This window comes from Chaetodon trifascialis, chromosome 14 (genome assembly GCF_039877785.1).
Source record: "Chaetodon trifascialis isolate fChaTrf1 chromosome 14, fChaTrf1.hap1, whole genome shotgun sequence".
NCBI classification, from domain to species: domain Eukaryota; kingdom Metazoa; phylum Chordata; class Actinopteri; order Chaetodontiformes; family Chaetodontidae; genus Chaetodon; species Chaetodon trifascialis.
In genome coordinates this window covers 11,518,841-11,541,876 of record NC_092069.1, presented here as the reverse complement: position 1 = coordinate 11,541,876, position 23,036 = coordinate 11,518,841, and the positions used below count along the sequence as shown (strand labels likewise).

At 44.1% G+C, this 23,036-nt stretch overlaps 2 protein-coding genes across 3 annotated transcripts in view; both read right to left on the bottom strand.

Annotated features, from left to right (window-relative positions):
- Nucleotides 1-1,344: 1,344 nt before the first annotated feature.
- LOC139342352 (kelch repeat and BTB domain-containing protein 11) lies at nt 1,345-6,499 on the bottom strand. The gene is made up of 2 exons (XM_070979418.1): nt 5,936-6,499; nt 1,345-5,325 (listed from the first exon to the last, which is right to left on the bottom strand). Exon 2 carries the CDS (start codon nt 5,254-5,256, stop codon nt 3,331-3,333), a length of 1,926 nt encoding a protein of 641 aa, XP_070835519.1. The 5' UTR covers nt 5,257-5,325; nt 5,936-6,499; the 3' UTR covers nt 1,345-3,330.
- A 2,331-nt stretch (nt 6,500-8,830) lies between these two features.
- The window catches only part of arhgef10 (Rho guanine nucleotide exchange factor (GEF) 10), a 47,206-nt gene continuing 33,000 nt past the window's right edge, over nt 8,831-23,036 (bottom strand). For both annotated transcript variants that reach the window (XM_070979887.1, XM_070979888.1), the window contains 7 exons: nt 22,026-22,252; nt 21,367-21,524; nt 18,087-18,229; nt 15,751-15,925; nt 9,911-10,033; nt 9,052-9,558; nt 8,831-8,971 (listed from right to left, as the gene is read on the bottom strand). In XM_070979887.1, the coding sequence (XP_070835988.1) occupies nt 9,068-9,558; nt 9,911-10,033; nt 15,751-15,925; nt 18,087-18,229; nt 21,367-21,524; nt 22,026-22,252 (1,317 nt within the window). In that variant the 3' untranslated portion in view covers nt 8,831-8,971; nt 9,052-9,067. The remainder of the gene's footprint in view (nt 8,972-9,051; nt 9,559-9,910; nt 10,034-15,750; nt 15,926-18,086; nt 18,230-21,366; nt 21,525-22,025; nt 22,253-23,036) is intronic.

The following is a 23,036-nucleotide window of genomic DNA, read 5'->3' as shown; positions in this document are numbered from 1 at the left end:
ATGCTCTATCATGTCACAGAAAAACCTTTCACACAAAAGTAAAACAAGCGTTAAACTCACCATGGAGACATGTTTGTAGTTTCCTGCTTGCGGTCCCATTCCACTTGCTCTCCCGTCATGTCCACACATACATAGCTATACCTTCAGGAAGGGTTTTTCTTTCTTTCTTCCTTTTTTTTAAAAATAAAAAAAGGGTACCTGAGTAGAAGCCTGTCTGTTGTTGTTGTTAATACAAACATAATATAGAGTAAATGCAGCTATTGTAGAGCTAATTATACTGTAGCCATGTCTATGATGATGTTCTATTGTGTTACTTCTGACTTCTCCTCTCATATCATTGTTGTTCTGCTGTCCAGACAACTTACTACACAGAAAAGGCTGAAAGGTGTCAGATATTGACCTTTGGCTGTCTGTAAAGTGAAGATGGAGCTTCATTTTCACTTTAATTTCTAAGCTTTACTGCAGCTTGGTCATATAGCAGAGAAATACTACCCTCTAGTGATTGAAGTGTGGCATTGCACCAGGACGTTTTCTCAACATTTGGAGGATGGAAGAATTGTTTGCACATTACATATTGCTTTCATTACTGGAATATAGCCAAATAAACAATAACTAAATAACTAAGAAGTCAAACTCAACTTTTGTGTGTTTCTGAATTATAAGACATTGATTTATTTTAGTCAAACTTCATTCACGCAGCCAGATTATCTGTCATAATTATGAGAAGCGTTTAATTAGTCATAAGAACGTTTCTCATAATTATGACTTCATATGTGATAATTATCTTATAATGTCATAATTATAAGGAAAGTTTGAGAAAGATTCTTATAATTATGATACTAAGTCATACTTTGTGACGTACTGTCTCATAATTCTAACCATTCTACACAATAATAATACCTCATTAGGATGCAAACACATAATTACAAGATAATAAGTCATAGAAACATTTAGTGGTGAAAATAAAAAAGGAAGATTGTGGAATTAGGTTTCCATCAGAATTTCATTTTGTCACATATTAATCAGTGGATGATGCAGCTGATTGGTTTGTAATTAAGAAGTGAATACACTCACAGCTGGGCTGGCTGAAATATCAGTTATCAAAAGATGGATTTGTAATGATGATGTTCATATTGGCCTAAATTCACAGAGGCATGGAGTTTCCCTTGAAGTCATATTACGAATATTACAGCAATTACTGCACACTTGTTGGCAAGGAAAACACAGCGCTGCAGTGTTACTGGGTGCTGTTACAGTCAGTATCCACTAGATGGCAGCTCTGGCACAGGTATGGCAGATTAGCACTTTCCCAGCATGCTAGAGAAATCAGAGAAAATCGGATCATTTTCAGACACAAAATCTTTTATTTGAAGCACTTAGTTCTGACTGATATACATTATCCAACAGCTAATTTGTTAGCCCACTCCATATACCTTGAACAGGAAGCCATCGCTTAGCATTGCATTACTTTACTGTCCATCACAGCAGCAGATCCAAAACTATCAAATCCATACAAAAATTCACAAAAATACAGATTCCAGCCAGCAAAATATGAAAACCACATCCATTTTGTCCTCGTCACATTAACTGCTTGGAGACACGACTACAAATGTTATCAAAAGCAAGTGTTTCCAAGAATATATCAGCGTTAGCTTCCATACAAAACTTCCACTATGATACTGCAGCAGTAAACAAATGCTGTGAAATGTCTAAAAGAAGGAAATTTAGCACAAATTTCGTATTAATGAGGTGTGATTCAAGAGGAATGGGGTTCATTAGTGTCATGACAGCAAGATATCTTGTTTGGGGAAGCAGCGAAGGCCACAGCCTGGCCATGCGGCAGCACTGTAGTATCTGATTTAACCTTTGACCTGAAGAATGGGTCAGCCCTCGTCAGTGAGGAAAGCCTGCTCGCAGTTGAACATGGGTCGGCTGCTGTTTACTTAAACACACACAGGGAAAGAAAGATAAGAGATGTATGTTTGTGCCTTTGAATGGCTCATTTCGCCTTAACCTTGCAGACAGTGGCTGTCAGGAGCAAACATGTCCTCCCTCTTACAACTATTGCTTTAGTTTTTTTACCTGCTCTGGTGGTACAGAGGGACACTTTTTAGAACTTAACCTACAAAACATGTGAAAGCCTTTGTCAGTTTTGACTCATTTTAGCCTGGATGAAATGTTCTCTATCTTTGGCAGCTAAATATAGGACCTGTGACACCTGTGAGTATGCAGTATACGTAAAATAGTACATTCTGAATCTAAAAATAAATGTTATTTATGTACTTTTAAAGCTAAATCTGTGCAGCTTCCACTTTTGTTTCAAAGCCTCTTGTTTTACAAGATTGTTTTTAGCTTCTTGGAAATGCTGAGTTGAAATGATAGAATTTGCTTTGACTGAAGAGGCCCCCTGAACTAAAGCAGGTACAACGTGCTGTTTAAATGCTTTGCAAAGGGAATATTTGTGTGGTGCAGGACTGATTCAGTTCAGAAATATAGCTGCAACCATTAGCTGATTAATCGGTTAGTTAATTGACAGGAAATCATTGGAGGAGAGTTCGACCATTCTTATATTTTTCCCAGTAAAAAAAAAGCCAAACATTTGCTTTTCCTGGGAGGATTTGAGGCTTTCTCTTATAATATTTAATAATAAATTCACTTTCTTTGGGCTTTTGTCTGTTGTATGTTGTATAACCACAAGACACTTTAATACATATCCTTGGGTGTGGGAAATTATACCAATTTTTTGACTAATCACAAAAATAATAAAAATAATCAGCCCTAGTTCGAGGAATAGTGTATTCCTTCCCAGTCAGATTCCCGTATAGTAACTATTAAACAGCACAGCTTTACAGCAGACCCACCTGTATATTCTGTCTCATTTGCATAGAACCTGTGTTGCATCGTTCATAAAGCGCACAACAACTTCTTCCAACCTTTTTTTTACACAACTTTCAACAAAACACTAGTTTTTGTTACCAAAGTCACCAGTCAACTAGTTAATATGCTAAATAACATCTGTTCTAACTACAAAAGTGCACCAAACCAAACTGAACACAGGAAATACACAAAATAACCTACAGTCACTGTCATCATGTCATTATCTACAGTTGGATACAAAGATTGTTGCATTCATTCAACACACAAAAAAAGTTTTCCTTTTAAGGCTTCACCCTGCAGATACATTAAATCGCCATGCAAACACGCACATTCCATTGCAAGCAGGTAATGAGACACTGAGATAGAAAGCGGACATTGAAGAGTGTGTGTCTTCTGCTTATTCCAGTTTTGCTGTGACACGTTTGTTGTGTTACTCTGGATCACGCACACACACTACGCAACTTTTTCAGGCTTTTCAGGCAACGACAGAACAAAAGGAAAAAGAACACCTTTTGCCTCCAGAGGTGCCCTCAGCGGCTCCTCGACAAAGTAGGCGTTCTCCTCCTCCACTACAAACTGAAATGTCTGGCTTTTGTTCACACAGTAGATGCAGTTCTCGATAACGGCACACCTGAAGGGTAAATGACTTCCAAGCCTCTGCGACGCGCAGTCGTGCCACATTTTCACGATGGTGTTGTACTTGAACACGGTGACTCCCTGCTCGCGGTTCACGTCAAAGCGGTAAATGAAGCTTTTCAAAGCCACCATGTCGGTGGACTTCTTCCTGCTGTTGTTGTAGGGGCACTCCTGCCACTCGTCCCTCTTGGGGTCGTACTTGAGAAGGCGGTAGAAGAGAGAGCCTCCTGAAACGTACAGTTCTCCGCTGCAGGTCGTGGCCTCGTGGGCCACCGCGAAGGCTCCCTTGGGTAAGGGGGCTACCGTGGTCCAGCGGTCCATGCGAGGGTCGTATTTTTCTACTGTGAACAAACATTCTCCTCCAATGGCATACAAGAAGCCATCCGTAGACACAAGCTTTAGTTGGGCTCGAGCTTGGATCAGAGGTCTGACCTCGGCCCAGCGGTTGGTTACAGGGTTGTAACAGAACACCTTGTCTGAAACCTTGCCCTTGTCCCCGTAGCCCTTTATTCCCCCTGCCACAAACAGGTAGTTATACATGGTGCAGATCCCGCACCCTTTAGTGTTTATGTCCTCAGGCATCGCAGTCAAAGGTCTCCAGTCATTTGCTGTTTCATTAAAGTAGTAAATCATATGATTCTCCTCCAAAGACCCAACCGACAACGGGCTCTGCGGCCGGCTGCCGCAGCGGCTCGGCGGCCGACTCCCAACGCGATCAAACACATCGTTTATCTCTGCCACCATCAGAGTCTTCCTCCCCTCCATTCTCCTCTTCAGGATCAGATCCCGCTCAGACCCGGTCAGGCGTCCGTACACAGCGGGGTCTTTGAGGATCTGGAGGAAGTTGTCACTCATGAATCCGTAGGCGGTCTCCTTCAGTTCACTCAGTCGCTGCTTTTTGGCGATGGTCAGAATCTCATAGCAGTTCTCTGCAGTGATTTGTGCAGACATGGAGTCCATGGCGGCCTGGACGGCACAAGGGATCTGGAGGATTTTAGCCCCCGTGATGACATCTACAACATTATCCTTGCAAACATTCATTTGAGAAGTGTAAACATAGTCGATCAATGTAGACAAAGTCTTGTAACTGACGCCCTTCACTTTGAGGATGTCTCGTGACAGACGTGCTTTGAAATAGTCGCTCTTCTCTGCCAGGACAGACTTGTGAGCGTTGATCGTCTGCCCGCCGACTTCAATGACTAAATCAGGCTCTTTTTTAGACTGTGCATTCTCAGCTTCCTGGCTGCTGTCCCTGCGCTCGAGGTTCGATTTTAGGACTGACCAATCAGTTTCCTGTTTGGCTTGGCTGGGCAAGCGTGCGGATGAATCCGCACTGTAAGACATTTTAGCTCTGGCGCCGTTCTGGATTTCACCGCTTGCACTGTTCTGTTGCATGCCAGCGATGTGATTGGACACAGCGGAGTCAATGTGAGGAGGAAGATCTGGAGTCCCCTTATCATTGGGGAGGTGAAACTTGTCAGCTCTTGAGATGTACGAGCCGTTACCTTTCTGATGATCCACATGGTTATTCTCCATCAGTTTTCCGTCTAACAGGTATTCCTTCTCAAACACCGGAGAGGGGCTGAAATCCTGCTGGTCCTCCAGGAACCCTTGGACATAAGCTTGACATAAACTCCCATCTTTGTCAGAGGGTGTGACAAGGTCAGGGTTCACAGCATGGAGGATGACGTCAGCCTCCACAGTGATAGCCCCTCCTGCTTGCCTGCGGCCCTCGTTCATCATTCACTGGTGATGAGAGACGGCGTTTTCGCAGATCATGCTGGGTGGAGGGATGAACTCCTTTGCCTTCACCTACATGAGGGGAAACAAGGAGGGAGTTCAACCAAGGCCCAGCGAGAGCAAAAACAGCCTTGAAACTGCAAAGACTTCTATATTCTCTAAGGGGCGCCCTTTCTCTAATAACAAACAGCTTGGACACAGCTAAATTTCATGGAAAAAATTACTTTGTGCTGCCATTGCCAACTATAGTGTGTAATACCCTCCTAAACGTGTCATCAGTTCAGTGAAAGCAGCCGAAGCAACTGACGCTTCGTGTGCAGCATTTCCAGCTTTAAAGAGACGGAGGCAGTCCCAACACGCAGCGAGATGTGGGTGTAAACTGCATGACCTACTCCAATAATCACCCTGCCTGTCCATTATTTGTGGTAATCTGGAGATATTCAGAGCGCATGCGCAAATGGTTTTGCCCTGATGGAATTAATCTCCAATATGACTCGGATGGGGTGTTTGGAATCTATCAAAACTCGTCTGACGCATAATGTCGGACAAACGCTGAGAAAAAAGCGCTTCATCATTCAGTCAAATCAAGGACAAGTAGAAGTGTTTTACGCACGCCTGATTTTAATCAAAGTAGAATCCACAAATAAGGATCTCCATCCGCTGACGGTGTATTGTAACCTACCTGCGTTCCCTCGCTGTGATTAAGCAGCTCGGCAGCAGCAGTTTCCCTGCCGGCCCCTACACAAAGCTCCGTTACGTAAGGTAGTCGCAATCCCGCTGAACGAACCGGGCTGTGCTCCCCTGGATGACTCCCCTTCACCGACCGTTCCAGCGGCTTTATCCCGTCCGTTCACCTCTTCTCCATCGGCACCCTTCAGCTGCTGTTTCATCCGCTCCTGCGCCTTAAACCTGCCCGGGATCAGCGGTGGGGGCGAGTCGGAGGAACGATCAAGCAGTCATTTCAGGTCGCACCTCCTTCAGATCAACGCAAAGTGATTCCCTCCGATGGAAGTGGGGAGAGCTGCTGCGCACGTTCCGCGTCTTTCCCTCTCCAAGGAGACCGTGGCAGTCCCGCGTGGACCGCAGAGACACCCGCTCCGTCAGGACTATGATTTTGTTGTCCTTTTTTTTCTCTTTTTTTTTTTGAACAGTTGACTACAGTGAGGCGGTAATCATTGATCGAAACCACGCCTCCTTCGGGCGGCATTAACCCTACACTCAACAGCAGGAGTACGAGGCTCCATCTGTTGTGCGCGCGCCGGACGCATCCCAGAGATGCGACATTCCTTTACGCATCATCCCTGTCCTGGGTACCACGATGGGTGGAGGTGGGGATGGGATTAGAGGACTGAAGATATGGGAAATTCAACCCCCCCCCCCCCCCCTACTAATTTTAGCAGAGAGAAGTATGTAATATAACCCTGTGAAATGCAGTTCCTCTAATATTAGAGAGATGCTGGTACCTGTTAAAGGAAGATTAAATACCAAACTCTTAGTCCCCAAAGGGCTTTTATATTACAGTAACAGTATTTCAAAATCAATAAATGCTCCATTAGTGCACCACCTGTTTGTGCCTGAGACAATATCTGTAGAACTGACAGGATGGCTCCCTAAATAAATTGAGTGTGCACTTTAGGCCAAACAAAGCTCTGGAAATATGAGTCACTCTTTCCTTTTGCAAATGATCCCCTACACTGTTTCTAACCAGCTCCTATGAGAGATACAGCCTGAACCAAACAAGGGCCGCAATATTGTGATTTGTATGTAAAGTAACCTTGGAAATGGAAAACTCTGTTACTGCAGCGATGAAAGAGGCACACAAGGCATATAAGCTGAAAGGGCCCGATTAGAAATAGCACAACCTCGCAGAGCAGCAGTAGCAGATGTTTTTATCCAGGGTCCATAACCTCTCCACAGAGGAGACTGCGTGTCTTAGCAGCTGGCCTTCAGATATAAAAATAGAGGGAAGCCGCCGCAAGGGCATCACACAACTATCAGCCGTCTGAGATTTGCGGGCATTCAGCTGGGAGACTGACACACAAAGTGAGAGGTCTACATGGAAATGTCAGGGTCAGAGGGAAAACAAAAGACTTCCAGTTGCAGAGATGTACTGATATGCAACCAGTGGCAACACCCAGCCAGGCAAACTGATATCTGGGTTACTTGGTTGGTCCAAGACTGAGGCATTGTAGTTAATAAATAAAAGCCAGTATTCGTTTACAGAAGTTAAATATTATCTTTCAAGTCAGAATGTTAGTTACCACCAAAAACAACAGATCAGGTCATATCTGGAATAAGCCCGTGGTGCCGTGGTTTGCAGCATGGGAGCACATCCAACCTGAAATCAGCCTGTCTATTTTTGTTAGAACTGACAATGTAGTGAAACATGGTTGTGCAACAGTGGGCGTGGGCGTCAGAAGAGAGAAAAAGTCTTGACCCTCTCGGTTAGATAGTGGGAGAAATGAGCACTGAAATCCCGGAAGAGCTGTATCAGGCTCAGTTCCTGCGGCCCCTCAGGCACATTGCTAGTCCCAGCATGAACTGATGGCTGTGCACAAGCGGAGAGAAGTGCAAGGTTAGTTTGAGTCACGAAAAATAGGCACACTGACACTTTTCCCTTCACCATGTGCTCAATACGACTCAAGTTAGTCACTAAATGGTGCTTTATCAAAGTTTCAACTCCTTCGCAGTGCATTGTTCAGCTGAAAAACTTGCCAAAACTGCAGAAAAGTTGCCACATAGTTGCTGCATGTTCCCAGGAAGAGAGAATTTAATAAAACCACTGATGGACAATAAGCATGAAAACTTGCATGCACGCTTTGAAAATGAAGTTCAAATGAAGCACACCGCCGCTCAATAAAACAGTTTATGAATCTGTTAATACAAATCACAGAAGTACATAAAAAGGGACAAAAGTATAAAGCTGGTTGGCTTTTTTTTTTTTCTTTTTTAAAATATCCTCATGTGAGACTCAAAGATGTGATGGGGGGGAAGCCTCTCCTGGTCATAACTACTGTCTCATCTCTCTATGAATAGAAACCTGGCCAGCCAGGGATCCTCCTCAGGCCTTCCCAAACCGATTCAGTCATCGATGTTCCACCTTTTTAATCCCTTTTCTCTATAGAATGGTAGCATCGGACAAGCTTTTCCAATAGTAAAAGGATTCGACTCTGTATAAACACAGAAACTTTCTCCGACCATAAAACTCATACACACGTAATCCTGAGTTGTCATACTTTATATTTACAACTCTGGCCTTGACAGACGATCCAAGGTCCGGCCAAAACCTGACCCTACTTGTGAAAAACGTCTACGTGATCGCCTGTTTCACTTCTTTTCAACACTGATTTAAATACTAAGTCCTATACAGTCGACCGGTATGGCACAAACACTGGAGAGTAATGTATTAGCCATGTTACAGAACAACAACCAATTTTATCAGAGGGTGCATTTAAGGTCCTTTCAGTGTTTTAAAACAAATATATCCTTAACAAGTACAGTATATCCTTTGACTGGTCTGTAGGGCTGTTTGTTCCATCGAGCATCCTGGATGAGTGGTTATATTGATCCTTTGCTGTTTCTTATGGGAGGAGACGTCATTAGAAACATCAGTGGAACACTGTGAATGATGCTTAATGCACTTCTGGTTTCCATAAGACATGTAGTTGTTTTGATTGGATCTCCCTGTGAGAGTTGTGTGCGGCACTTCTGTTTTTATCTGAAAAGAAAGACAACATGTTTAAGATCCTTCTACAAGAAAGCGATCTGATTTGATTTTTGATGTTATTTCTAACCTACCCCAGTGCTTTGGGTGTCACATGTTGAGTAAGGGGATCTGCCAGATCATGATGGTGGAGGTGGTGTCCTCATGGCGAGACTGTTTGGCCTTTTTGTTGACCCTGCGGTGGCCCAAACCTCCAGACACCACCAGCAAAGAGCTGACATCCACCTTGCTGGCACGGCGGCCCTTCTGCTGATGGGCCGGGTCGTGGAGCACGTCGTAAAGGGCCCCGTCCTCAGGCCCGTGCTCCAAGGAGCCCTGGGATGGGGCTAGCGAGCCACAGGATGATGACATGGAGTCCTGGAGAGCCATGGTGGTGCAGCCCGCCTCTCCCAACCACACACCCCGTCCCTGAGGGGGAGTCAGGGCTGAATCTGAGGGGGGCTGGACGTTCTCCGCATCATCTGCCTCTGAGGTGGGAGGGGTGGAGGATGGCAGGCCAGGGGGCCGGTTACACACTGCAGCAGCCACGGTGAGGAACTTGACTGGTCCGTTATGAGCATGTAAGGACACCATGCCCCGACCTGACAACAGGCAGAGCCACGTTAATATTCATCAAGATGTCACATACACACTGCGAGGGTGTACCCCGCCTCTCGCCCGTTGACAGCTGGGATAGGCTCCAGCACCCCTGTGACCCCGAAAGGGATAAGCGGCATAGAAAATGAATGGATGGATGGATGTTACACACACTCAAATGTGTATTAGTAGATATACATCACCCGTACGCATATCTGAAAATTCAAAGGAATATTCCCCAACACTCAATGTTTGCGAATTAATCAAACAGACAAATAAATAACGACCATAATCCTTTGCAGCAGGCCTCTATGCACGTACATCTGAATATGTGATATAGTCATGTTTCAGTGTTACCTGTGACCTTGGGGATCCCCTGCAGTCTGGGGACAGAGAGCGCCACAGTCACCCCCAGGTTGGTCCCGACCAGCAGCAGACCGTGACAGACCAGCAGACTGCTCACTGACACTCTCTGGTTCCCTGTGGAAGAAAAACAGAAGCGCCACATCAGTTTAATCTTGCATAAATTCAATTTTGTTCAAAAACAGCTCCTGAATGTCTCCTGGCAGACACACAGTATTCCACCACATTGACTGTTACAGTGCCAAGCATGACCTGTCAGGCCTCACACCGATACACTGAGCTCATGCACACTTATGCATCCTGGAAAATCAGAAAAGAGGACAGTTAATGGGTTACTTGAATACAATGTGGTGTGCGGGAGGAAGGGAGGGAGGGAGGGAGGGAGGGGGTATATCTTTATTTGCGAGTGGCGGCATTTCTGCAGCGACAACGGTTATTTGTCTCCAGGGCAACGTAAAAGAGGAGCCTGGATAAGAGCAGCTCTTTTCAAGTGTCTGAACACAGAAAAAATCCCCATTATGGTCCGCTTTGAGTCGAACAAACAAACAAATGTGTTACATAACAGAATGAGTGAAGCGTGATGCTGTAATTAAACAAGGAGCTGTGCCTCTGTGGTAGTTACAGCCGGACAATCTGACCCGACCTTTTCTCTCCCGTCCGGGTCACGAGAATCCCTGTGATGCCGCTTTGGACTGTTAGAGCTGTGATTTCAGCGAGGATGGCAATAAAGTCAGGCTCACTGTGCTAAGTGACTTATTGTGTGGAGTTTGGCCCTCGCTTCCGGCCCCACACAGGAGCTTTGTCAGGAATAAGCCATGCAACAATCTAATCGGACATTTTTATCATCATTTTTTATGATCATAATAAGAATCTGGGGTTTTGGGGGTTTTTCTTTTCAGTCCTGCTATGTGGGAGGCCAGACTGTCATGAGTCATTATTGCTGTAACAGCTTGACTTGAATTTCCTCCCACAAAGTAATCCTCTTGGGCTTTAGGAAAAATTACTGCCAGTCTCTCTGCCTGACCCCCCCTCACTAGAGCTGACCCTTTGCATGGGGCACACACACGCCATGCTGCCACACTTCCAGGAATCATGCCAGATAGGCATGCAGGTACAGTGGGAGACTGGGCCCTGAGTCCTGCCCACATGTGCTTCTAATGAGGGCCCAGAGTTAGCAGAAACTGGTCAGGGGCCTTGCTCAACTTCCTCCTTTCATAATATTTGGAGTTCCCCACCCAGAGGGTGAACTAAAATAAACCCAGAGTGAGCGTCAACACGGCTCAGCTCTGGCCCTGAGCGCCACACCAGAGCACGGCTTTGATCTGCACTTAGTCCTGACGACCAACAGCAGGAGGGAGGCGCAAATCCCAAACATTACAATAACACACGACATCAGCCATTCAATCGAGGTCGAGAAATAACACTGATCAGTTCAACGTGAGTGCTTTCGATTTCATACAGCATACAATTTATCAATGGCATCCTTCAGAGAGCTACAGTTACGTGCTGAACTAGCCATGCCACTAGCCACGTTAGCAGCTCTGTGAGGATACACTGTACTTAAGTGCCGTGGTACTTTGAGCTAAATGCTAATGGTAGCATGGCAACATGCAGCATGTATAAGCAGGTATCATGTTTAACATTTTTGTTTAGCTTGTAAGCGTGCTGACATGTTCGAGGATCAGAAGGTCATCAAGGTGATTAGAATTCATTCCAACGATCGTACACTGTGCACCTCGCTCATCATGAGGAATTGTAACTTAATTTCCACGTCAATCTAACATGTCTCCAAGGAAGAAGATCAGTTCGAGACAAGTTTTAACTGGAGCTACTCCACAGTGGAGCTACAGTGTGTCATCCCGTCCACTCAGCCCTTGTGTCTCTGAGGGAGTGGATGCTCGCTCAGACAGAAGTGTCTCATCCGTGTTGGGATGTGTGCAACAATGCTGGCGTTCAAACAAAGAAGAGCTGGAGGTGTTATTTACTGCCCCCCCCCCGATGTTTGTCTCCCATTAGGCTACGCGTGGCTGCCTATTTAGGTCACAGAGCAGCAGACAAAGACAGACTAGACCCTCAGCAGAGCAGCCAGCCACTGAGCCACCGTCCTCTGAGACACCACGGTGCAGCTTTGATGGAGGACGACTGCTTTTTGAAGTGCTTTTAAGATTTTTAAGATATATTCATTTTACTTAACTTTTAACTTAATTTACACTTCGCAGAAACCTTTGCATCACTTTTTCTTATTATGTCCTAATGATACATATATGACATATATAGATATAAAAGACTTGGAAATACAGAGAGATTATGACAGAGTGGTGTTTTCAAATAACGAACTAATCAACTACTAATAGCACTAAATTACTCTAAAACATGAGCTGCAAAGGATTCTTTAATAGACACTAGCTATGAGTTATCGTGAAAATTGCTGCTATTACAGTAACGCTTTGATAAAGAACCCCTGTCTGCAATGAAGGAGAGTTAGCAGAATTGCTCCAACATGCATGAACATGAGAAGGATAACCCCACCTAGAGCACCTCCTGTTTTTCAACACTGCACCATTCATGCAGACATTCACACTGAGGACAACGCCCCGTGTCTCTGATTGTGAGCTTGATTGTGTGCTCTGTGGACATGCAGAAACTGAATTAGGATGTGTAATGTAAGGGTAAGGCATGAGGGTCATGCAGAAATCAGAGATTAAATATCTGAAAGGGTCACTCGCGGCTCAGTAAATGTACATTAATGGAGCATAAAGCTGTAGATGAGAGGTCCATCACTCTTTGCCTCTAACACATCAGTTGCAGGCAGTCTCTCCTGTCCACACAGTTTGGCTGGCGGTTCCAATTACATCAGAGTTTGTGCAGGAACAGCACATTTCTTGATCTCATTCTGCTCCACAGCAGCAGCCAGCAGTGATAAACGCTGCCATGGAGAACTCTGGAAAAGCACAGATCTCAACGGAGCACAGACGGAGCGGCAGGCAGGTGGACAATCACAACCAACTAAACTTTATGAAAAACGCCTGATTTCCACGCTGACTGACAGTTCAGGGAACCAATACTGTTATCAGAGGTAGTGAGCTCTTAATGGTGAGGCCCAGAGTTTGAAAGCTTTCATGTGTGGTGGTCTGTCCCAGAACCAGCTTCCTCTGCGGTTGCATGGATCCTATTAGCCAGTATGGGCAGTGAGGTCCCAGAGCAGACTGCTTTTATCATTCACATCTGTCTGACAAAGAGGCCTTCCTCTTGTAACTCTAAACACTGCGTATCAGAGTGAGATTCTCCCACAGTACCAAGGGAGGGTGGTAACTCCCAACAGTTGGTCAACTCTTACATTTTTACATGAAAAACTGTTGCCAGTACTGTCCTCAAAGGCCTGCAGTCAGAGGCATGAGGCCGAGGAAATGCTGTTAATCACTGTGCCACGTTGAACAACTTGTAGCCATGGATACAAAAAGCTGTGAGTGGATGCTTTTCTGTTGCGGTTTGTTTCGAAGCCTTCAGTGGAGTCTGTCTTAGGACCCGCTCTAACAGCTAAGCGGTGTTTAAAACCATCTCCCAAACGCTAATTACATGAGATCCAACATTCTGCTGATTAATAAATGCTGATTTCTACACGTTTGCTTTGATGACTTCGTAGCTTAATACTTTTGATGCCTTTTCTGAATGTTATTACTGCCTTGTGGCACTAATAGAGAAGTCTCTCTGAAGGCTAAATAAGCATACACAGCGTGGGCGGAGCTGGGCTAATGACAGCACTGCTAATGATGCAGAAGATGAGATAGCACAGCCCAACTGCAGGGGAGTCATTAGCTGCAGACCACAACACGCATGCAGATTAAACCACAGATGCCGTCACAAAACACCACACTTGTCGACCAGTTTCAAGAGGAGGGCAAACAGCTGATTGTCCAAAAACATTTATGGAAAACTTTACGATGCAAGACCAAACCACAGCTGTCTGCACTACTCAGCACTGAGGAAATAGAGAGTGAAAGCAGCAGCGACTGGACTTCACAAATCCTGACTTTGTACCAACAGAAGCAATCTCCTGTTACCAGAAAAACAAATAAAAAAAATTGACAATCATCCTTGCAGGCTGTGTGTTTTTGGGTCAAGCTGATGTAACGTGACAGATTACACGATCCAAAGCAGCAGGCAGCTCTGATGACTTCAGCCTGGGACGACTGTCACTGACAGTCATTTCATCCAACCTTTGGCTTAAACACGCATGGCAGGAAACTGTTGCACAGCCGACCGCCACACACTAAATATAATATCATCTACTGTGATGACAACAATTCCTATAGTAACAAAGCTAACGTCCGCGCTCAAGAACACAACCAAGAGCTCTAAACAGTGTTGTGCCATGATGCTATGCACTCCTTGGTTTTGGGTCATACTGTTATCAGAGGAAATGAGTTCAGCTATTCAGAGCCTCTAAACAAATATTTGCTCCCTACAATTAAATGCACCTGGTCTGAAATTATCTATGGGATATGGCTCATTTGTCTCGCCTCTGACACTGTTCTGCAGATAGTACAACCTTTTAATGACAGGTTCAGATCTGCAGCGCCTTACACGATCACAGATCAAAGGTGAGGTATTTCAGTGGAATGATGTAAGTAAAGTAGATCGCTCTTCAAAGCAGGGACAAAGCCCTGTTCCCATCAAACTCACTGCGCTCACGGCAATGCGATGTTAGATCTGCTGAAGGGAAAAACTTACTGACTGACTTACCCCTAACTTTGGTTTTATTTGTGCAGGTAATGTCAGTACAGGCAATGTTTTGTTCCAGCATAACACATTCTGATCGATTGAGGGTACTTGCTAGTGGAGAATGTGTTATTTCTTCTTCTTAAGTGATGAATTAATTCACATAATCGTTTCATCATAAAAGTTTCAAAACAGGCTCTTGATCTTTAATACATTAATGTTTCAGATAGCTTGTTATTTCATGCTGAACTGTACAAGCTCAACATGTAACTCAGCTGCAAATATATTTCAATGGCATGTCATAATTCATACTTCTAAGGATGTCCCATTATTTGTTTTTACAAGTGTTCACATTTGGGCTGGATCTTCCTTTCCCAGACTAAGTTTCTTTAAAAATGACTTAACAGGGTCAAAATGTTCTTGCAGTACTCGGAATAGAGATAAAATGAGAGGTTCCGATTCAGTGTTTAGACTAAAGGAGGCTTTGAAAGACAACCTGCCATAACAGCAGCTGTCTGCATGAGCACCTTCACTGATGTCAGCTAATTACTGACAGGCACCAAGCAGGACAGCACTCTGAATGCATGAGGTCATGGGACCTGCATCACAGTCCACAAACACAGGGCTGTGTTTGAGAAAGTGTATTCAACTAGATGATCACAAGATCAGATATAAAAGAGAGAACAAATATGCTGTGTTGTTCTTCATCAGACGGTGTGACGCTCTGGAAAGCTTTCAGATTCAGGTGCACAGATCACATTACTGTTGTGATTCAAGGGCAGGAGAGAAGTGAGAGAGGAGGTGGCTGTTGAAGCGGAAAAGGTGGTAAGACCACAGAATCACCGTGACTGAGTAAACCACAGGCAAGGTGAGAAATACCTCTGAATGCTACAGCGCAGTATGTTTTGTTTTTAGTTACTGTGTAGAATGAATCATTAAAGATTGAAAAATGTTTTTCAGCTTTGAACCACCAACAAAAAACAGATGCTGTTTGCACTTCTTGTTTACTGTCAGACTAGTTGACCCTGGAAAAATGACTTATTCTCCACATAATTAACACTTAGCTAATGTTTTGCAGCTGTATTGATATTTTGTCCATCTACAGTATTTCTTACCAGGCAGTGTATTGTGGACAGGTGTGGCAATGTTAATGTCCTGCAGGTGCTCCAGGGTCTCCGTGTGAAAAAGGCGCAGAGTGGAACCAGAGCTGAAGGCGATCCAGATGCCCACTCCAGCCACCACCATGTGGGACACCACCATGCCCTCTTCCTGATGGGCCTCCAGCTGCCTCTGGGTGGGGGAGACAGGGCAGAGTGTCAGGACATGGGCATTACCTACTGCATGTTGCTGTATGTTGTCAATTCAATTCAATATTCCTTTATTTGTCCCGCGAAGGGAAATTCCCAAAGTAAGAATAACCTTTATAGAGAGTGACTGTAATCGTAATATTACCAAGTGAAATTTAAGACTTCTAAAGACGTTTTCAGTGACTGAAACAGAAAAGCTGTTCACTGTTGTGCAGCTGATTAACAGTCAATTACCTGATTACCAGCTAATTAGCTATCTGGCCTGCCAACTCACATTAACAGTTTCCCAACTGAAGGTTTGTGTAGTGGATCATTCAACGAGGTGCGGGACAGACCATGTGATGGTGTTTATAAGTTAGATACGAAGAAGACTTTAGTAGGACATTTTAAATCCTAATGAATCTGTGGCTCTGGAACTGTGCAGCAGGTTGCTGTTAGCGTGTGTGACCGTCGACCTGTGATGAAACTCTGATGTTACTGCTTTCAAATCAGGGATGCAGCTAAGGATTACTTATTGATTAATCTGCTGATTATTTTCATGATTAATCATTTACTATAAAAACGCTCATCACATTTTCCAGGAGCCTCCAGTGACGTCTTAAAATTGCTCTTTTTGTCCAACCAACAATCCAAATTCCCTCAATGGTTTCTGGAGATGTCGTACATGTGAGAATGTACATTTGGACGAACAACCCAAAAACATAATGCCTCTGGGCACGGCTGTCACCGGCGTGGAGACGCAAAAATATAAAACATGGATTTTTCCCACTTGATTTTAATGTCAGTTGGACAAATAAAGCTAAAAATGACACTGCAAAAAAAAAAGCATGACTGTGTCTACAGGGTCAATATTTGTCTTGTGTGTGACTGCAAACAAGAGGAAAACTATTGGAAAAGCTCATGACACCAGTCAACCCACAGAAAGTCTGTCTGTGTCTGTTGAGACTGGCTCTTCCGTCTGGGACCCTGTGATTATGCTTTACCATTGAAATGGTGTCAAACATTTCCACAGTAGACAACACAGACTCATGTTTGTTTGTTTGTTTGGCCAAATGCACTCGAGATGTTTATTGAGGGGTGATGTCAATATTTCAGACCATAATGAGACTCTCTGGTGTGGTGAAAACAGGAAGCACACTTAAACATTTTCCAGCATTTAACACCATCTTGTCCATAAATCTTTGATTAATTCAACTTTATTCATTATTTTCTTTAACTCTAGACTCTCCATTCTGTCAGTAACATGAGCAAGAATAGTTTGAAATATGCGCAGAGTGTAAATTTGAATTCTCAGTGCACAGAGACCAATAAACTGGGCTTTTTCCATCACCACTGGTTACATAATCTCACCACACATTGCTCTGCATGTAGGTGGAGTTATATTTGGTCCATTCACAAGTGTGTCTGTGCAGGGTTCTGACAGACAGTGGTGATGAAGGGGCATAAAATGTAAATGTCATGCCCTCCATTTCTGTTTTTCACAAATTTTAACTATCGCAATTCATATTTAATCTCCCTTTGATTAAGTATTTATTAGGTGCTTATTTAAATATCCAATTCCTTCCTCTCCCTCTCAGTCTCCCTCTCCTGTTTCCCTCACAGCCACCACTCTGGACTAACTGTAAGTCCTCAGAGAGGAAAAGAGAGCGAGACAGGCAGGTGGTCCAACATAATGAGCTTAATGAGGCTAAACAGATTATGAGTGAGTGTATGTCAGAGGAAGGTTACTATTCCTGGGCCCACGGCAGGTGCTTCCATTCCCTAAACCAGGCCAGGACACACACACAGGGAATACTATCCATATTTCAGGATGTGGAAAGAAGAGGCGCATCCACCTGTTGGATGTTACTTTTAGTGACCACAGTTTACGCTGATTGCTTCTTGAAAGATCTCCCGAACAGCAAACACGTGCATTCAAAATGTCCCTCTGTTTTCAACTTTCCCATACAGACTGAACTATTTTCTCTCCTGCTCTTTACTGACAGGATGACTGACTTTGACAAAGACACACAAAAAATGTACCAGGGGTTATTTACACTACACATACACGCACATGCACGCACGCACACAATGGTCTGCTAAACTGCTCTGTTTATGACGTAAACATACGGTACATAATACCGCATCAGAGCAAGGTTACATACCTCTACACAGTGTGTGTGGGTGCTGATGATGAAGACCTGTCCACCTGATGAAGCCCAGAGGTGCTCCTCCACAGCCAGCATGGCCTTGACTGGGAGGACTCCCAGCTTCAGCACCTTGGGCTTTTCACAGCTCCACAAACCATCTGCAACAACAGACACAATGCTGGCACCTCAGTGCTCAAATGAATTAACATTTGCATACGACAAAATACCCTCTGAACAAAATGCTATTCACTGTATGTGCAAGCACAGATTACGTGTTTATTAGTCAGACATCGACTAATGTTGCAGTGTGGCTAAACGTAAGCGACAATAGTGCAGCACTGTACATCTCTCATAGTAGATTTACTGCATTCTCTTTTGCAATGTCTAACAATTCTTCACGTAACGTAGTTAAAGTTAACACTTTAGATGGAAGACATAACAACAGTCACTCCATCTTTATAAATGTCGCCTGAAAAGGCCATCTGCATTTATAAGCCTGCTAATGCCGGTGGAGTGGCCATTGATGGTTTTCACAGCCTTCACTATGAATATAGATGGGCTGCGAGGCATTAGTCAGAGCTGAGCTCTATCCCACTCACACCTCCTACACGCTCTGTGCTACATGTGCCTGGACACCTACAGTGCCAGCTCTGCTGCAATGGAACGCCCCTTGCAGTGTCTTTAAAAATATCAACTCATTACATTTCTGCAACCACAATATTCACTTCAACCTTGTCACAAAATGAGATGAAATGCAGGTTTGTTGGACGGATGCTGACATGGGAATGTGCATCAGTAGAAATGGTCTTTTTTACTGATATGCTAGAAGGCCCCTGCGTCGAATACAAACTTCATTTCCTCCAGATACCACATTCCCTGAGCTAATCTAGGCCAGGAAGTGAATGAGGCCTCACCAATAGTGTTTGTCAAGAGAAGGCACAAAGGCAGCTATTGAAAGCAGAGGTGCCACGCAGGGAGAGATGTTCTTTCAGAGGTACAGTAATGACTGGGGAAGCAAGGGTAATCTCCCAAAGAGGTTTGCCCTGTGTATATTATTGTAATAATCATACTGTGTAGGTGAATACACACAAGGAAATGAAAGAGAAAACGCAGCAGTGGAGGAAAAGAAAAAAATGACAGGAGTGCCAATTTCTTACGTAAGTCTGCCCACATCTCTCACTTCTTAAGCTGAAGCATTCCTTCATGTCAGCTGCACCAAACATCTCATCGCAGTGTATGTGCGCAAACAGTAGCACACAAACCAGTGACAGTGAACGTGGATTAAACGAGCCAATCGTTTTCTTCTTCTGATAAAGCCGCAACAAAGAATGCACAATGCTCTCAACAGGAAGAGGTAGATAAGGCAGGACGGCAGAACAGAGGAGAATAGACTTTATGTTCTGACTGCCTGGCTGTGACGTGTGACCTTTGCCGAATCATTGCCTCCCTCTTTCTCTGTCTCACACGCAGTCAGTCACAAAGGAAATAGCAAACATGGCAGAATGAGGCTGACTGGCCAGCTTCAGATGCACGGCATCTATAGTAGAAAAGCGTTTCCATGCACGGTTTGTGCAATCTTCCCGTCTGTTCCCACCGCGAGGGTCCCCTTTGATCAGCTGACAGTTTGACAGCAAAGAATAAAAGCTATCAATTCTCCGAGTTCTGCTTGCTTTCTTCTCTGCAATGTAAACCGTGGGTCTACTTTAAATGCTAATGGGGTACAGGCAGAGCCTTTCACTGTGACAAAGTACTTGAGCAGCATTACAACAGGGATGCAGCTTCCCTACCAAACTACGCAGGGTGACTCATCATTTTAGCACTTGGCATCATGTTTCATTGACAGTGACTGAGCTGTCGATGGGAAGAAATCACACGAGTGAGGCTCAGAGGATCTCGGGCCAGGGGATCCTTCTGGGAACTCATTTGACACACCAGTGGTGATGAAAAGCAGCTACTGAAGCTGCTGGAACATTCAGTTACCAGTGTCAAATAATTGGTGTGTGGAGACTGACGGAGAGAAAAGAGGTGATTTGCGCAACAAAACAAGGAGTAATGAGCAGCCCTATAAACATTCCTGAACGGTTGCATACATTCAGTACGCTTCCTCCGGGCTAACTGTGGCTCAACTGTGAAATGAGCGGGAATAATTTTCCTCCTGTCCTCAGGCCATCATCCATATTCTCTCTGTCTCTGTTTCTCTCTCTCCACCAACGACAGAGCAAGAAATTGAGCTGGGACACTTAAAAGTCCTTCCTTGGAGATGTTGGAAATCGAATTTGAATCATACAAGGGCATAAAGAGGAATAAATATGTGTGACTGAGATTAATAAAAAAATGCCTCTAGCAATGGTAGCACACATGATAGCGATAGCAATACTTATATTTGACAGCCAAGAATTACAAGGATTCAGTTCCCTTGTGTTCTGAAGTAAGTACTTATCTTTGCCCACATGATGTGATGCAGAGGAAAACACAGAGGCAGAGAGAAGAAGACACTCGGAGACCCTCTGCTCCGCACCGCTGTGACAGCCAGTAAGAGATGGAACAAAACACAGAATGTGAAAGACTGTGGGAGGAGTGCAGCCCAGATCCTTTCCTCTAATGTGTCTGTGCTTGTCGGGGAGGGAAGACATTAAATAGGTCACCGCGAACAGATTGGCTTCTCCCAGACAACCGAGCAAACGGAAACAGAACCTCAACACAGAGCAGAGGGAGCCCCCTGACCCCGAGCTACACAGTTACACACTAAGAGCGACCTGATGACTCACAGAGAGAAAACAGCAGTTGGAGTGATGGGCCACAAAACAACGTCTCTGCCCAGAATAACCCATTTCACTCAGTGCTGCCAAAGGTTTAGCTGTGTCAATTTAGCACCAAACTCTTTGCAGCACATTTTATGTTCTGCCAGTAATTGGAAAAAGTCAGATAAGTTGCTGGTTGCTTTTCGGAAATTGTGCCAGCAGAAGAGTCTTAAAAGATGCTAAAGCTAACAACAAAGTCAGCAACAGTGCTCTTATTCATGTATGTGGGCAATTATGGCCGAAGTTACAAAAGTCAGGGCTAGTGCAGACTAAATATTGAAGTAAACACTGTCAGCCTACACAGTTTTCAAACCAGTCTAATTAACTCAGTGAATGCGTTGCTGTTTCACACAATCACAGTGAATTAACCTCATTTTGGTCCTAATTATAGTCATTTAAGAGTATCAACAAACATTGCAAAGGCACAATTATGAGTATATAACAGAAGAGATATGCATGTTCACAAGTCCTTCCCTCCTGACACACACACACACCTTGTGATCTGCAGTAGACTGCCACAGAGCCGCTGACCAAGCCCGCGTACAGACAGTGTTTCTTATAGACCAGGCTGGTGACGGTGGACTTGTCTGGGGTGAAGAAATGCTGAAGACGTATTTTCTTGGACCGCTGGCTGCTCTTATACACAATGATGCTAAACAGGACAGGAGACAAAATTAGGACCAAACTTTATACAGAGTGCTTCACTGATATACACCTTCATTTTCACGTAATCAATAACCTTTTAGCAATAGATAAAATTAGAGATTATAGTCATAATGCTGTCGTGTTTGCAGGACATTTATGGTGCTGTTGTAAGAGTGTAAAAATTTAAGCCTGTAACAAGTGAAATGTATAATATCTGACTTGGCATTTTTGGAGCTTTTTTGTGATGAACTGATTATTTTTTTTACTCCAAAAAGCACTTTTTGACAACCTGTAAAAGAGATCACTGTGACCTGCTGCATGCAGCGTGTTCAGATGTGCAAGCCAAAGATACTTTTGAATACTATACGGGTGCATGTGTCTCCTATTAAGAAGTAACACTTTGCATTGTGTGGGTACAGCTGACTTTACACGTTTCACAAAACTGGTAAATGTTTTGAGATATTAAAGACGTGCAGACACACTTCTGGAAGTACACTGTGTGCTGTACCTGCCCTCCTCCATGCCCAGACAGACGCTGGGGGCATCAGTGGCCTTCGCAGTGGGGACATGGTTGTTTTCAGGGACCTTCTCGCCGTTCTCCTGCGGTAGCTCTGCAGGGACGTAGGCCATGCAGAGGATGCGGGACTCAACGTTGAAACACTCAGTCACCTTAGGACTCGAGTTCTGCATGGTCACTATGGAGATCTGGCCCATCTGGTTGGTGCAACTTGCAACCTGCAAAGACAAAGAAAGCTTTTGTTTTAGGAGTACTTTCATTAAGTTATGTGGATGTATTACTATCAACATATAAAGGATTCAGCCCAGTTCAGACCGAATGTCTGTTATTCACTAATCATACAGCTGAAGTACTTCAGACTCAGGAGAAAACAAAAAATCCCTCAACAGTACAAGTTAATGGGCCAATTTAAAGGAAGAAACTTAGAGAGCAACACTTCTGCCCTAAGACATTCAATTACATCAAAAACAACTAACATCTTCCAATTTAAAAGTTTTCATATATACTTTGAGCAAAAGTTTATACATTACCTCACCATAAAAATAAGCAGTCAGAGTGATGTTTATATCTTTAACAGACGCCAGGTTTTCCCTGATGGTCGAAAACACTGCATGAGCAGCGATTACCGTGCTTAGAGCAGTCATTGTTTATTTTGAGAAAAACTTAAGTACTGAAGCAATAATTTTCAAACCCTGATTGTCAATCTCAAGGGGACATTAGACATTTTAATAAATAAACAGCAAGAATTTACCATCTGCTCTGCTGACAAAAACAGCTCTCTGCCAAAACTAAGAGTCAGACTCATTGACAGAAGTGGTTCGTCTTAAATAGTCTTAGCTGGTGAAAACAAGAAGACCACGAGGCCATTTGCCAATAAACACTTGATGAAGCCACTTGTCCAAGACTCAGATTTCAGAATTTTCAGAATTGAGGTCCATTAATGTGGTCTTCCACCTGCTCTGGGTGGGAGAAGCCCACATTACTGTAGGTAGCCACTGTAAA

Coding starts and splice junctions, on each gene's coding strand:
- LOC139342352 (XM_070979418.1), bottom strand. CDS start 5,256: ATGATGAACGAGGGCCGCAGGCAAGCAGGAGGGGCTATCACTGTGGAG.